Raw genomic sequence first — 16,210 nt, 5'->3', positions numbered from 1 at the left:
TATTTAACCTGCATGACGAGTTTCCGGTCATGATGCAAAAAAAAAAAAAAAAAAAGGAACACCAAATAGAAAGCCCCTCCCCAAGAGAGTCGTCCACCCCCTTTCTTTCCTGTAACAAGAAAATGGAACCGGAACTGTGAATACACAAGTGACTGTTGAATGATGAATGCAGTATGACGTCATAGATACGGCAAACTCGATGATCTTAACGGAATTATACTTTCAAAATCTTGTTATTTATTTATTTATGTTTTCGTCTCTGCCTCAAGAAAGTTTGGACATGTAAAAACATGAATTGCCATCACATCGCGTCTTTCGTGCTCACCCAATTGTGATGCCATCTGCGCCATCAGTGAATGACTCTAGACTCTAGACCGACTAGATGTTATGCGCAAATGTTTTGCTTGGCTCACGCCGTCTGCTACGATGGCGAAATGTCAAATATGGTTTTTTCTTTCTTCCGAGAAATGGGAATGAGTCATTTTCGCTCTTTGGGAAAATAGACGTTGAAATTATGCAATCTGAACCGACATGGATATGAATAGTTGAGTACCTCCTTCGTCATTTCTTTTCAGCTGCACAGCACAACAACAAAAAACAGCCAATCGAAAGAAAAGCGTTACGTAACTGAAATAAAAGAATGACGCCACATTTATTGGCATTCGCCAAACAACCCAGACGCCCATTCAGTGACGAGAAGCAGCATCCTTCATAAAATCACGAACAAATGTGATCGAATATAATCACAAAGGACTGCTCAAGAGAGTGAAGAGAAATCAAGAAAAGGCCCGTGTGTGTAGACACCAAGAAAGGGGCGGATCAGCCGAAATCATTTTCAGTTTTCCCACCCTACATATACACCTGCTGTATATACAGGTGATGGATCTTGTGCTGAATGACGAGAGGCCGTACGTAGGCTACAACACTATGGCGAGTGAATATATCGACATTAGCTACAACATTGAATAAGTCACATGCTATTTTTTTCGGTAATCTCATCATTGGAAAAAAAAAAGAAAACAAAAAAATAGTTTTAAAGAAAGGAAGACGATTATTTCATCATTCGTTGAACGAGTCATGTTTAAATTTATACCGACTCATATTTAATAAATATAGGATACTGGATGTCTGCATTTTCTCCTATGTGGCGTCGGCCAGCAACTATAAAAGATATGAGCTACAAGAGGAAGGAAAAAGATGAGCGTATATATAATCAATACATCATCATGCGAGCCAGTCAAGTGATGCATCACATTCTTCCGATGTACATCGTCGTAGCTGCTACATAACCTATAAATGACAGCTGTTTTTTTGTTTGGTTTTTTTGTACGTGCAGTGCTGGCCTATAGCCTATCTACGTATACACATCATGTCTTGGCGATATATAGGCGTTTGCTTTCGGCGTTCTGACATCAACATTTTTGGGGGTGATGCAACATGAAAGATTAGGCAACTTATAAATACGGCAACTGCTGCCTCATTTTTGTATTCATAATAACCACCAGGAGATTTAAATGCGATGCCTTTTTTTTAAGGTTTCTCTCATTTTTTTTTGGCTGTAAAGTAAATCCAAACCTGTATTATCCCGACACAGCTACACGATATTGAGACAGTGTATAATTGAATTATTGATACATCAGTTTTAGTATGGCGTTTGAACAAAAAACAGAAATTGGAATTTGGCCATGTTATTGGTCCAATTTGATATGGTAATTATTAGAATATGGCTTACATCAACAGCAGCTGCCGCTGATTACATGCGCTGTTAAAAAAAATTCTAATTAGATATTAAACCTGCAAGCCACTTTTCTTCCCTCCCTTTTCGTGCTGTTGTAATTACACGTGTCTTGTAATTACAGCAACTTGCCGTCTTCGCGTTATCCACGTGAACGCAAGGCAAACAAATGTTCCAACATCACATTCTAGACTATAATTGCGGCTTAATGTGAAACAGCTCTCTTTGCCAAATTCAAAACGATCCGCTCTAATAGACAATGAATAATGTTTAAACCAAAAAACGTGTGTATATATAAATGCGATATGAGATGCAACCTACAGCTAACTCGATTTAAAAGAGAAGTTTGAAACAAAAAGTCTGTTTTTACAGCTGCCTTTATATGGTCGCCGGGTTATAGCAAGACCTTTGGCGTCAAAACTGACACGCCCTTTAGTCTATACAGAACATGTGCGCCGCAAACTGGCAAAATTGCAAATAAAACACACTCAAAACGACAGGGAAGGACGTCACGAACGAGCGACAAAGAGGCAACAACTCTAGCCCCTCGATATCTAGCTACATAGCTCTATTTATGGTGCGCCATAGTCGTTTGATTGCCTTTCCTCTTTTCGCCTATAAATAGAGTTTTAAAAAGGCGTTGATGGGCTTGTTGCTCTCGTGTATAGAGTCATTGTGGTCTATTCTTCATTCTTTATTGTATTCAGAATTTGAACCGTTCAAATTCAAATCTTCCTCTCTATACACGCGTCTATTCATCAGCACATGCGGATATGACGATAGCTGATGGCTGGCATTTAACGGTCTATGCGGGGTCTATGCCTAGATTGCAAAAAACCTAATTGCTGTAATATGCAGTGGAGCATCAACATCGTCATGCATCATCCTTGTATGAAAAAACTAACATGACGCAGCTCTAGGGCGTTTTCCTTTTAACACACTCTATGCCATTTACTTGTATAGAGCCTATATATATCTAAACGAGCTTGTATAACTCAATTCAAATTTTTTCTAAAAAAAACCCTTTTCCCTAAGTGAATCTGTTCTATCCACGGAGAGACTCGCCTCCAGCGGCAGACCTGCGTGCGCGTATATCGACTACACCCAATTACGAAGTGCTGGACCTCGCTCAATCTTTATAGACAATAAATAATCCATCACAATTCAATGTGGCAGCGCATCAACGTCAGCTTGTGAAAATAATTGGAAGACGATGAAATCAAAATAATAAGCCTGGTTTCTATCTCATGCAGCAGTCGAATAAAAAATAGAAATAAAAAATAATAATTCGATGAGAAAACGGGAGAAAAACGAAAAAAGGCGGTCAATTTGAATAATGATGGGCGGTAGAGAACGAATGCCCGTAGCCTACATGATGTGTGATGCAGGTCTTGAAGGGCGTTGGGTCTTTTTTTTTCCCCCTTTCTATATGTCCTATATATCCATCCATTTCAATGGGCATATGCTGCGATGTATCATAGATATGGGTCTGATGAGTATATACACAGCAGCAGTATAAACATAGAATTGGTTGCTGTTGAGGAATGGTCGACGATTGAATTTCATTGATTGATTTCAGCAATCATTCCGATAGTTTTATTGCAGCCACTTTTCTTGATCTTCCCTATCACTCAATATGTGCTGTATACTTTGCAACAGCTTTTATTGGGCCAGCCGCGCGGCCAGCTGGATTTCAATGACCATTTCCATCGCACGTTATATGGGTCCCATCGGGCATAGTGTCTATGGCTCTTCATATTTTAACGATCGACACGTTGTCCATTTGACACCTGATCTCCCCCTCCCCTGCCTTGTCTGCAGGGTCAACTTATGTATACCTTTCTTTTTATGTAGCGACTTTTATCATGCAAGTGCAACGACCCTGCCCTATACAAACAGATCATGGAACCCCATTTTCTCTTGACACAGACCGACCCTAATAAAGGGCAGCAATCGGGCATCCGAAGAGTATCAGCTTTGATGGGGCAGATAGAGCGAGGTTGACGATTGATGGCATCTCAATTAGCACTACGTTATTACTATTTGATATGTGAAATGGTTGGACAGTAAAGAGGTCTCTATTCGCCTATAGATTGCGCATCGACTGGTATATCACATGTGTCATCCACATGTTTGATATTGTTCCTGGTGCCCCTCCTGTTTTCAATACATGTACAGGCCATAATAGTTGCACCTTTTTCAAACGAGTTCCCAAAGAAATTGTTCGCCGCGGAATCTATCAATCAATGGGCAGAAAGAGTCGAAAAGAGTGAAACCTGTGCTGTCATCCATTCCGCACGTTATACCGCGGGATTCACCCGTGCGACAACTATGTCAACCAGCAAACATTCGTGAAAAAAGGGCTTTTGTGTTAGATATATAATATAAAGGGGCGGCCAGGTGATCTCGTATGGCTTCTTAACCTTGAACATGATGTCTTTTCTTTTAAATACACAAGGGCTTACAATGAAAGGGGGACTGAAAATAAAACCCTGCCACATGAGTGGATGTATCTATAAATATATACAAAGTCCGTGTACCGTTGTGAACAGTTTCATCGAATAATAAGGGCGTTGGTGCGAATCACCTCCGCGCTGTATGCAAACGCATATAGACACGAGTCAGCCGCTCACGCGATCAAATATATATACAGCAATGGCGGCCTATACGGCGACAAAGAGAGAAGTCACTGCTTACCAAATTCAGCATGAAAAGACGACGAGTTGCAATGGCACATTATGTAGACACTCGCAGATACAGTCGATTGAATGACGCATTATCACAAAGGACACGCGTGCACCTGCAACCAGCACGTAGCCGCTTCTTAAATCGAAGAATAACAAAAAGACACGCTCTCTCGCCACGCGCATCTGCTGTCTTTTAGCTATTACATACATAGGCGGCGGTTGTTGTGTTTATTTATTTATTGTTATTATTCAACAAAGAAGGAAAACTGAAAAGACAACTATGTGTGTGCGTATATAGGACGGGACACGGGAGTGGATGAGCATCAGGCGTATAGACGCGTGAAAAGAGGAGGTTCGCTGCGGTTGTGGGGAAAAGTGCTGGGACTTGTTTCTCTCCGGCATCAGAAATGGTTTTTTTTTTGTTTTCTTTTTGTTTTTACGAAAAAAAAAAGGGGAAAAACGGGGAAAAAGAAAAGCTGTGAAGGAAGACCAGCCAATGTTTATAGGAACCTGTTTCCTGTCATGTGTTGGCACCCCACACAGCAGCCGTTCATTTTTGGAAGCGCTTCCACTTTTCCCTTTTCTTCTACATCCAGCAGCAGCAGCAGCAGCAGCAGCAGCAGAGAGAGAGAGAAAGAGAGAGAGAGGAAGGGCAGAAGCGAAACAGAGTCCTTTTGGCTGTTGGCTGCTGTTGGCTCATCATCATCAACAACACTAGAGGAGCCTATAGACAAAAGCAGCAGCACTTGCCATCGCTGTCTGTAAAGTGCTTCTGGTCTCTTTTATACTTGTCGGCTTTTAAAAACAGCAGCAGAACCCCCCCTTCCCCAACACCCAAAAAATGGTGAAAATGGAAAGTAAATTCAAATGTGTGAAGGGGGATGTGATATGGCCTCTTTTTCCTCCCCCTCACGTCCCTTTCGTCGATCGGCATCGTCCTCAGTCGCACGTCTTGTCTGGCCAAATAAATTTAAATAGGAAAAAGGAAGGCCTACCCTCAACTGCCTTCTAATGAATACACCGTAATATGGGCCTAGATATAGTAAAGCGCAGCAGGTTTAGCGAGAAAAAACGCTAATTGAATTCATCCGCCTTTTCTTTTTTGTGCCAACTCCAACGTGGTCTTACAATACAAAACTATTTCCGCCATTCCTCATTATGATATTCTCATTGGAGTACAACGTAGACTACACAAGAGCGTCAAAAGAGCAAGAGCCATCCGTCAGCCGTAGCTGTAGAGACATCAGCACATTTTCGTTCTATTTTTCGACCATTTCCATCTTCTCCCTTTTCTCATTTGGACGTTTTTGACGTGTCAGGGTATAACAGACAATTTTCAGCTGCACTTTTCTTTCTCTCTATATGGGCTCTCTATTCCATTAGCCCATATATCCAACGCGTATATACACGAGGGCAGAGTTCTTTTCCACCGAAAGTCATCATCCACTTCCGGCCGACTGCCTATGTCCATATCCATGTGCTCTGCCCTCATCACCCAGTGAAAGTCGGAATGTACGAGAGACACGCAGAGCGATATAGGGTGTTAATTTGCGCCAGCCGCACTGCTATACGTGCTGTATATATTTATATACAGCCCAATAATAATAATAATAATAGTGCGGCGAACCGTGACCGGTGGACCCTTCTCTGCGTAGCCTATACGTAGTCTACACAGCGCATCCGCAGCTGACAAAATAATGACATACTATAATATTTCATATTGGCCGACTGTAGTGATACAACGGTACAAGTGCATATCGTACAGGATATAGCTGACACATATATTTTATCGTGCCCCTGTATACATCCTTTCCGTCCTTGTATACGTATGTGACTTAGTGAGTTGGGCCATTCGTTCCAGCCGCGTAATCTTCTTCCAGACAATAAGCTGATGACTGCCCTCCCCTGTCTAGACACTTGCTACTTCACTTCTATGTATCCATCGAATACATTAGTCAACTTAACATTCACGTAATACCCCCATCGTGATGTGGCTTAAGCTGTTACGTAGCTGATACGTCAAGTGTTTTTGTAAGCTCGTGCCTCGATTCCACATACCTATAAACATGAGACAGGAAAACTAAAATGTATTTAAATCTGCTCTGTTCAAGTGACAGTCTATCCAGGACCAATGTCATTTCAGCTTAGAAGTCCTAAATACACAAACGTCAACTGATGTCGTGACTAACACCGTTTCAACGCATACCTGTTTGCCTTTCCTGCGTTTAACCGAACTTTTACAGGGCATTTTTCTACTTGCAAACCGATTCGTGTGTTTACCTGTCAAACGGATCTGATCGTTGCCTGATGTGTCAACTGCTGACCAATACTAAATAAACGCTTAATACAAAGCAAATAAGATAACGAGTCCCCACTTGGCAGACCAACACAAAAACACATGGACATGAAGACAATAGAAATGTGTCTCGAAAAAAACTACCGCCAACAATTATAAAAAACGTATGGGTTTCCTTTCTACTCACAGGCCTCATGGCAGTTTACCTTTTCTCCAACGCGTAAACGTCTCTATGGATGATTTGCGTCTGACGTGTTGTTCGAGGTCCCTTTTTTTACGTCCCCTGTTGCTCCGTCTGACAGTTGACAGCAGTAAATACGGGTTTGTTTCGTTGTTCTCAACGGTCACGTTTCAAAAATGTCTTTTAAATATGGGCATTGCCTATGGCCAAACAGCATAGTGTTGTACTGTACATAACACACATGTACACATATTGAAATGCTTTAAAGGATAAGAGTAAAATAGGGGAAGACAAAAGCAATAACCCACACAAATACATCAACCTTCTCAATGACAAAAAAAAAAAAAGAGAGGGCAGGTAAAACAAACGCAACAGAAAAAAAGTTCACGTAAATCTCAACTCGGTTGGTTCCTGCTGTTAAATGGGATGGCTTCACACTGAGCTCGTTTGTCTTGCTTTCAGTTTGTTTTCTTCCAAGTAAATGGGAAAAGCTACTTAATGAAATGTCCTTTTAAGTTCCTTAAAAGGATTGGTGCTGTTGACCAATTGAAGCAGTTATTTTCAACGAAATGTTTGAATCAAATTCAAATAAAAGCTTTCAACTTTACAAAAACAAAAAACGAAAATACCTGATGACACTCGAAGAACTGCCTGATGAGGCATAAATGAAATTGTACGCCCCAATCAGCTGGGGCGGCGACCTTCTCGGAATTTCTTGAGGCGACGATAGCCAATTCTTACGAGATAAGATTCTTGAGGAACTTCAACATTTCTTTCACGATACTTGGCCATAACTTCCTTAACTATTTTAACTGCATCTTCTGCTGCTGCTGCTTCGCCCCGATCAATCCTTTCTTTTATTTCTCGACGAATTTTGATTGCATTATTGAGTTCAGGACTTCGTTTGCAGGAATGAGGCCTTTTCCCAAACGAAAATACGTTATTCTTTTGACGAACCGTTGCTCGACAATCGATTGCGCTAGTGCTTGTCTTTCCAGGACGTGCCGTGCAATGCCAGATGACTGAACTTGTACTCTTGGCCTTAATTCCATATCTGTACCCCATGTCGTCGAGTAACAAATCTCTTCCTTTGTCAGTCCCTCCAGAAACTATTTCAAAATTGCGTTCCCTTTCTTTGCTATCGTTAACACGAATAATCTTGTCATCTTCAACAATATAATGAACCATGGCTTCCTCGGTCAATGAGGTTTGGATTTCCTCTGTGTGATCTGCTGTCAATTAAAAAAAAACAATTACGTAAATCATTTGCGATAAATTGTGACAAATATTTTTTCTTATACCTTCATATTCCTGCTCTGTGGTTACCGACTCATTGCATACATCCAGTCTTTGGCAATTTGTCATTTTTTGACATTTGCTTTGAACAACTACAAGATCGGTAAAGTTTTCAAGAAATAATAGGAATTCATCTTCTAATATTTCAGTTCCATCTCTTTCAAGTAAAATTTGAACGTTATCTGGCCCCAGATTGAAGATTGTTCTGGCTAAAAAGGAAGGAAAAGCACTTATATAGAGGAATCAGCAAAGGCTATAATCGACGTTACCTTTATAAATCAACTCTTCGAGGTTACTAACGACAACTCCTTTCCTCGTTTGTCGGTCTTCGCTTACAAGCTTGAAAGGTTTTCTTATGAGATTCGCACTCATGTTTGGAACAAATTCAAATTCAACCTATATGCCGGCGAGCAACCAGTCTTTGCCAAAGACATATTAAACAGGAAATGAACTATTTATTTAAAATTAACTTTTTTCACACAAGTTAGATTCAAAATAAATCTAAAGCGCGGAGCTTTTCCGACTAAACCATGAACCTCAATGCGGAACAAAAGAGTTGGTTTTGCTTTTTAGTATTTCCAAAATGGTAAAATCTATTGCAACCCAGAACTATTGGGGCCTCTAGCGCCCAAGAATGCTATTGCCCCCCAGAATTCAGGGGGCACTAGTGTTTGCCGTTAATTTTCTTATTTTTTTTTTACAGTTTCTTTCGTCCAATTTCCTGATGCCTTAGTGTAGTTTTTAAAATAAATTTTTTTCGAGAAGATTGAGACAACAAAGCAGATTGCAAAGATAGGAAAGATTGGCTAAATTGAAAACATTGCATTGTCGATACCTTGTATCTGCCAATCTTTTACGAGTCAACATTCCGTACTTTGCTAATTGAACTGCTGAAATGCTTCTCACAATCATGCAGGTAAAAAAAAATGTTTAGCTTTTTACCTGTAAAGGTTTAAAATTTAAGTTTTTTAATTTAAGTTTTTTTTTTTTTGTTTAATAAAAGTTTAAAATGTTAGCCGTTCAACAATGAACGTGCTATTTTGGCCGCTCAGTACACATGAAGCGTGCTGTCAGGATTGTTTAATTTTAAAAATTGACTTAATTTGTTTCTGTTTTTAGTCAGGTATTTAAAATTGCGCAAACTAAGATTAACTATATACAGAGGTTACGGGTGCGCTGAATTCTAGGGGGCAATAATAGCATTAGCAAACACTGGAGACCCCCAGAATTCTGGGAGATAATAGCCTTTTAGGTCGATAGAGGCCCCCAGAATTCTGGAGGGTAATAGGTGTGATCTTGAAAACTTGTTAAGCTTTTAATCCACATCGTTCTATATCGTTCTATACGGATACGGCTATGAGAAAATTTCAGGAAATATGGGCTGTATATAAAATCTAATAACTTTAAAACTAATTTCCCCTCCCAAAAATATTTTACTGGGTTTGTAGAAGAGAATTAGCTCTTTAATATAAGACAAAAACGGAAGAGGAGGGGATTATAGATAACTAACGGCAGTGATTTTTGCTAAAGCCGTTTCCCCCTAAGCTCTGTGTTAAACACGGAAGCGGTTTTTGGGTAGTAAAAAGGGAGACGGAACTCATTTTTCGTGTGGTGTTTCATCATTTTACAAGTTAGGGAAATAAAATTTGGCATGCATGTAGACCAATTAGTATCAAACAAAGTTCGTTTTTTAAAATTTATATTTTTTGTATTTCATTAGACTAAATTACAATACAAAAATACACATATTTTATAATTGAAATTAATCATACTAAATATTAAAATTTCGAGGGAGGGTTTTAGGAGAACATTGCCAAGATTTATATTAATAAAGCTCATGTAGAAAACAAAACTTTGCAATTTGTTTTAGGTTAGATAGGCATTTTGGGCTATTCCGACTGGACTATGTATCATTGTCCTCTGCAAGTCCACTCGGCTTATACTGGACAGCAATCCGATTAACATTAATAATTCATTTTAAAAAAGACTTGATTTCAAGGCCATCTAGTGTTTGTCGGAGACGCTATATATTCTGGGTTCGGTCGAAAACGACGTTGTATTGACTGAAGTTACCTGAGCCACCGAAAAGAATAAAAAAGCACACCATGCCTCAATCTTTAGTTCTCCAGCACCCGAACCACCCCCATTTAACCCCGAACGTATGGTGAGATATCAAAAGCTCATTTTCCTAACGACGCAAGGCTACCACGTCGCACGTAACTGAGGCCAGGTGGAAATTCTGAATCAGTTGCTGTGTGACGCTTCCAGAACCGGACAGCTTGGCTGTCTCTGTCTGTGACTTGTTTCCTAAGTGCCGGAATAGAATTGAACATACGCCGCTGCTGTGGTCGACTGTTGCTGACTCGCCCTTCTCCGTGGTAGTGACGTGAAAAATAATACCGTGTCATCTGTGCTCCTCCCCATTACCTGCCTCGCCCTGCATCGCCATCACGTCCAGCAATCTAAACAAGAAGACCAATTACTCCACTCTCACTAGTCCAAGCCAAATTTTAATTTGTCCAATTCTGTATTGCGAATCGCAAGCCCAATTGTTTAGCTGTTCTCGGCTAGGCTGTCTTCCGGTCGATTGGTAATATTTCGCACCAAATGATAACCTTTTTCCAAAATTTAATTGAATTTTTGTTTTTCTGAATGCAGCAAGAGCATTCCATGAGGCATTCTGTGAGGCCCAAAACCAAATAGATCTGACAACGTATACTATGCGAGTTTGATATTGGATCTCTCTCGGTTATGCTGTTTGCGATGCTGATTTTGTCAGTATTGAAACTATGCAGATAATTGCCTTTCAACAACATTTAACATATTCAAAGACGAGGCCTAGTGCAAAGATGTCGCTCTTGACAGAGTATACCTCGGCATTTTTGATTGTCATTACCATCAACATTTTTTCCCTCTCGTATCGTGGCCTCAGTTCTTCGCCAGCTTCCCAGCGTTTCCGTTCCTACGACTCCATTGTTTGTCGAAAAATGTTTTCCCCCTTCCCCCCGTCGTCTTGGCCGGCGCCTCACACCGAAATCAGGATGTTTTCCGGTTTGAATGTGTCGATGAATGACATTCTTTGAATGGCTTTGTTCGTGACCTAAAGCTAATTTGAGGGGGAAATGTTGAGATCATGTGCTATGGGCGGTCCGTTGTATCTTTTTGCGCCATCCGGTTTCAGGACCAGCTTTTCCAACGAGGCGACACACAATTCCAATCCAATGTAGTTACTGTAAAAACGGAGGACGGGGGATGAAATGAGAGCGTTTTGCTTGTGAAAACAAGACAAAATAACTCGACATGAATTGTTCTCCCCTTTCACAGTATATAGAGAAGTTTGACAATGTTTCGATGGTCCTTCAACCTCTCCATAACTTTTCTCTTCGTATTCTTTGACTTTCTCTCGTGAAACTCTTTTGACTGCACATTGGCGACCGTCCAACTCTCCTCGATAAACGCCGGCAGATTTCCCTATTCCCAACAGTGCAGTGCGGTCGAACTGAATTTCCTCCAAAGTATTCAAACAGCACACAAACGAAAGGAAGTTTCGGAATGTGTTTAAATAGCTTAAGCCATCAGTGTCCAGTTTTCAAAGAGTGCTGTTGCGTTTGCCTTCTTCCAGGCCCTAGCAAACGGCCAACGCTTTTAGTTGATAATTCTCGTGATTACTATTCTTTAATAACTGTTTCTCCTCTCGGCTTGGTTTCCCTCAAGCTCCTTTCCTTTGATAACGTTTCGCATTTTAGCGCCAGAGGGAGCGGACCATTTGCCAAACAGACAACTTTTTCTCCTCCTCCTTGTTCTTGTCGTATGTAGACACGTGAAATGAGAACAAAGAAGGCGGGGAAAACTAGAAAGGAGAAAGTGAGAAAACTTTCAGTGCCCCTATGTCCCAAAGAGCCACTACTAAACAGCCCACTACATTCCCTAATAGTAAAAAAAAAAAAAAACGCCATTGTCTTATTTCGAAGGGCTCGGCTTGTTCCCGTCTAGTTGTCTTTCGATACAAAAGCATTTCGAATTTCAGATGACGTTGAAAAATTGTTGATGGGTTGTTCATATAAGAGTTTCAACACGGAGTAGTCAACCCATTAAATCTATTGCTCTATTTATTTTTATTTCTCTCTTTGGTGCTTTTGTATTGTTTCAAATTTCGCGTCTGGCAACGTAGTCGCTTGTTCGCGCCATCCACCCCCCGCCCTGTTGTCCCTGGTGGGGGATCGCATTTACAAAAGTATCTCAACGACAGTGAATCAGTGATGTTATAGCTTGTGCCCAACGAAGATGTTCATCTGTCCTCTTTGCTAGCATGTGAAAGCTTTTCTTATTCTTTGATGGAATAGAAGCAGGTTAGAACTTTATTTCACGCTACTAATGTGTGCATTTTCAATGTTGCCCACCTTTTATTTTGTTTGATCGCCAAGTTACGAAAGATGTACAAGTCGCACGGGGGTGAATTGGTGGTTTGAACTGTACTGCCTCCTCCCCTCGAATCCAAATTTTAGTAGAGCAAGAAGCGCTAACTTTCCAGTTCTTTCTTTTCAAGTCTATCCTATTGAGGGACTAATCCGTACTTTTTACCACTTTCCATAACTAATTGGATCTATCAGTTCAAAATCATTTTACAATAGCTGTTTGTATTATTTCATTTCCGTACTGTATAGTCGTATATTAGACCAAAAATGAGTCAAGGTTACTTACGTGATGACGTGCAGATTCCATTGTCTTCAATACGCTGGGCGAATACTCGGAACTAACAATAGGAGGGGTGTAACAATTCGTTATGAAATTATGATTTCAATTAATACGATTTCATCTTAGCTTCATGACAATGCATGGCAGTTGCCTCATTGATTATTCTAGTCTTTGAACGTTTGTCAAAAAATATGCGTTGATCTATTTCTAGAATTACCTACTCTGAATTGTCTCAAGGTCGTTGAATAATTAATACAATCGGTTCATTTAACATCCATTCAATATATTCAGATTGTGACCGCGCAACTTAAATTTCAGCTTGAACACTTTTGCTAAAAAATGAGGAGCGATTTCCATTCGTCGTTGCCCTCTGAATGAATAAATTGCATTAAATTTCCTTTAAACGTGAGCTTTTTGAATTATTTTGGCCCTTGCCCTCCTTAATTTGACTTTGACAAATCTCAGTTCAAATGATGGCCATGTGGCTATGGCTGAAATCTTCTCTCTTGTGTCTGCATTTCTCGATTATTTTGGACGTTTAATGTTTTCAATTTGTCTTCAGTGGTAGAAAAAGCCACGAGTAACTGTCACCGTTTCAAAAAGACTTCTCTGGTCTTGTCATAATTACCCTAATTAACAATGCGCACCCCATTACCATGGTCTATAAACTGGAGGTCTACGGACTGTCGTCTGCTCCAGATTTTGTCTGCTATTTTTTGAAACTAAAATCCGGGCATCCGGTAGAGGCGCTGACTGTCCGGATCAGTCATAACAATTCATTGTTAGGACATGGTTAGGACCTGGTGCATCATTTGGAAAAGTAAGTTTTTGGTTTTTAATTATTTTCTGACAAGTCTACAAGTTAACTTTGTTGTCTTTGGACAGCTGACGATGGCCTAATGATGACAGTTTTTTTCAGACTTCTTTCGTATGGAAGAACACGCCCTCGCCCGAACGTCAATTTGACAGGCGTTATTCTTTTCAGATCGTATAACGAGTTGTTTCCGATGAAACGGCAAATGTACGTTTACGAGGGTGTGTTTGATTTTATTTCGTTGGATAACAATTGGAAACGAATATTTCTCTATAGGCCATCGGTATATTAAAAAACTATATTACACCTCCTGACTTTAGACGGCCAGGAATTTCATAGCTCTTAATCATGCACATCAGCCTAGAATTCACAATTTCATCCATTCACCCGTTCAAATATCGAACGACGTTCTTGCCATTTTTGGATGAAACGACGGAATACGAATGCGAAAAAGTCTGCATATGATGGGCATTCACGTTAGAGGTGTGTTTATGCAAAGCGATGCGTATATAAGAATAGAAGAGAGAGCGAGCAGCAGGCGTATTATATTGTACGGGTGTGGTCTATTAGCAAGTCAAGACGAGTCTGCTATGCATCACATTCGAATCCGATTAGGGACATGTACGCGGCATTGACTCACAAAATTGAGATTTTTTTTTTTTTCTAATTTTTTAACAAGCTCCTCGAAGAACCGACTCCTATACATAAGACCCCTTTAACAAACTATACATATAGAAAACGATGAATCGAAAATTCATTATTGAGTGAATGTGATGCGTCATACATATAGCCATTAAACACTAGCGAATCGCTGCCGGATGCGATAAAGACAGCACGTGTATATTTAACAAAAAATATATCTAAATAATTCTGTAGACATGTGACACCTCATGCGGCAATGCATTTCTGTATTATATACAGTGGGTACCGAAAGTATCCGTACGGCTGAGAGGATCAGTAGGGAAAACGCGTTTTTCAAAACGCTCCCATAAATAGAATTCTCGGTGGAATTCAATAAAAAAATTTCGTAAGGTTAATATTAGGGTGGGGTTTCATGTGATTTTTTTTTAGAATTTTTCAACAACGCGATATGTGGTTTGTATCGCGTTCCAAAAGTATCCGTACGGCCGAGAGGCCTAGTAGGGAATGGGCTTACTTTGGAAGCCTGTTATTCGGTAACTACCTAATATTATAGGGTGGGAAAGTTCTTAAAAAAAAGAGCTGCATTAGCTCTATATGTGATTATCAGAACATATTTTTTGAGTTTCATTTATAGTAATGAAATTCAATATGAAAACACGGATTATAATTTTTCCGTTTTTTCTCCCTCGATTCCCCTTCACCAGTGTTGCCATATCCCAAAATCATTACCCTTTCTCTTTTTCCGTTTTCACGGAAAAATTGCCGCCCCTATCCCCTAGCGAGCATTCATGGGGGGACGGCAATCTTTTCCGTCGGAAAAAAAAAAGAGAAAGGGTAATGATTTTGGGATATGGCAACACTGGTGAAGGGGAATCGAGGAGAAAAAACGGAAAAATTATAATCCGTGTTTTCATATTGAATTTCATTACTATAAATGAAACTCAAAAAATATGTTCTGATAATCACATATAGAGCTAATGCAGCTCTTTTTTTTAATTAATTACTTTCCACCCTATAATATTAGGTAGTTACCGAATAACAGGCTTCCAAAGTAAGCCAATTCCCTACTAGGCCTCTCGGCCGTTATTTTGGAACGCGATACAAACCACATATCGCGTTGTTGAAAAATTCTAAAAAAAATCACATGAAACCCCACCCTAATATTAACCTTAAAATTTTTTTTTTGAATTCCCCCGAGAATTTTATTTATGGGAGTGTTTTGAAAATTTTTCCTACTGATCCTCTCAGCCGTACGGATACTTTCGGTACCCACTGTACCTTCCTTCTTTTCAACAACATCCGCACAGAGTTCAACGCTGTCGTTTACAACCGTCTCATTTTGCGTGTGTCGCTCTTAATACATTCATTGTACACTGGACGTGTTTGATGGCTTTCTGCTGATTTGAGTCTCTAATATCAAACAGCCCGTCGCAGAGAGAAGAAACGAACTGACTGTATACTAATATCTACATATACACTCGTGCACAGGATATAATGTGGCCGTCGTCCAGCGCAAGTTTCGCTTCGCTCGAAAATTTGGTTTCGTCAATGTCCGTGTAGCTGATAGATGGTTGCGTTGGGCCAGTGACCAGGGCCTTTCTTAATCTCGTTGTTTACTTTGTCGTGTGGCTGATTCGAGTGGTCGACAATTTTTTTCTCACATCGAATCCAAGCGCTTCAAGAATGAGGCTCAGCAAAAATTGAAAGAAAAGCAACAAAAACACCGCAAAATGTCAAAATTGGTTGTGTAAAATGTTTATTAATGTGCAATATCAGTGTATCTATTTACACAGTGTAAGATATCCAGATGTAATACAAAAATTAAGTTGAAACCAAAATGTTTAAGCAAAATTTCTTATTTTCC

The 16,210-nt window shown here is 40.0% G+C and overlaps 1 protein-coding gene and 1 long non-coding RNA gene across 4 annotated transcripts; one reads left to right on the top strand and one right to left on the bottom strand.

Moving 5' to 3' along the window:
• Positions 1 to 7,100: 7,100 nt before the first annotated feature.
• Positions 7,101 to 8,795, bottom strand: LOC123469771. 3 transcript variants are annotated; one of them, XR_006643125.1, is made up of 4 exons: positions 8,465 to 8,795; positions 8,201 to 8,404; positions 7,529 to 8,128; positions 7,101 to 7,434 (listed from the first exon to the last, which is right to left on the bottom strand). XR_006643125.1 is itself a non-coding variant. In XM_045169055.1 (3 exons), exons 1-3 carry the CDS (start codon positions 8,565 to 8,567, stop codon positions 7,584 to 7,586), a joined length of 855 nt encoding a protein of 284 aa, XP_045024990.1. In that variant the 5' UTR covers positions 8,568 to 8,795; the 3' UTR covers positions 7,362 to 7,583. The 3 variants fall into 3 exon arrangements, 1 of the variants encoding a protein (XP_045024990.1); XR_006643124.1 differs by having other exon boundaries at positions 7,529 to 8,131; positions 8,465 to 8,794; XM_045169055.1 differs by having other exon boundaries at positions 7,362 to 8,131.
• Positions 8,796 to 10,287: 1,492 nt separating this feature from the next.
• On the top strand, positions 10,288 to 15,998 carry LOC116917143. The gene is made up of 3 exons (XR_006643133.1): positions 10,288 to 10,785; positions 10,854 to 13,710; positions 15,835 to 15,998. It is a non-coding gene; the product is annotated as an uncharacterized LOC116917143 (long non-coding RNA).
• The last annotated feature ends 212 nt before the right edge of the window (positions 15,999 to 16,210 follow it).

This window comes from Daphnia magna, linkage group LG2 (assembly GCF_020631705.1).
Source record: "Daphnia magna isolate NIES linkage group LG2, ASM2063170v1.1, whole genome shotgun sequence".
In the NCBI taxonomy this organism is placed as follows: Eukaryota; Metazoa; Arthropoda; class Branchiopoda; order Diplostraca; family Daphniidae; genus Daphnia; species Daphnia magna.
This window is presented reverse-complemented; position numbering and strand designations above follow the sequence as displayed.

What these genes read in the sequence shown, in the direction of transcription:
- LOC123469771 (XM_045169055.1), bottom strand. Translation starts at nt 8,567, where the DNA reads ATGAGTGCGAATCTCATAAGAAAACCTTTCAAGCTTGTAAGCGAAGAC. An exon ending in CGAAGAGTTGATTTATAAAG is followed by an intron (nt 8,405 to 8,464) that starts GTAACGTCGATT and finishes CTTCCTTTTTAG; the next exon opens with CCAGAACAATCTTCAATCTG. An exon ending in CACAGAGCAGGAATATGAAG is followed by an intron (nt 8,132 to 8,200) that starts GTATAAGAAAAA and finishes TTTAATTGACAG; the next exon opens with CAGATCACACAGAGGAAATC.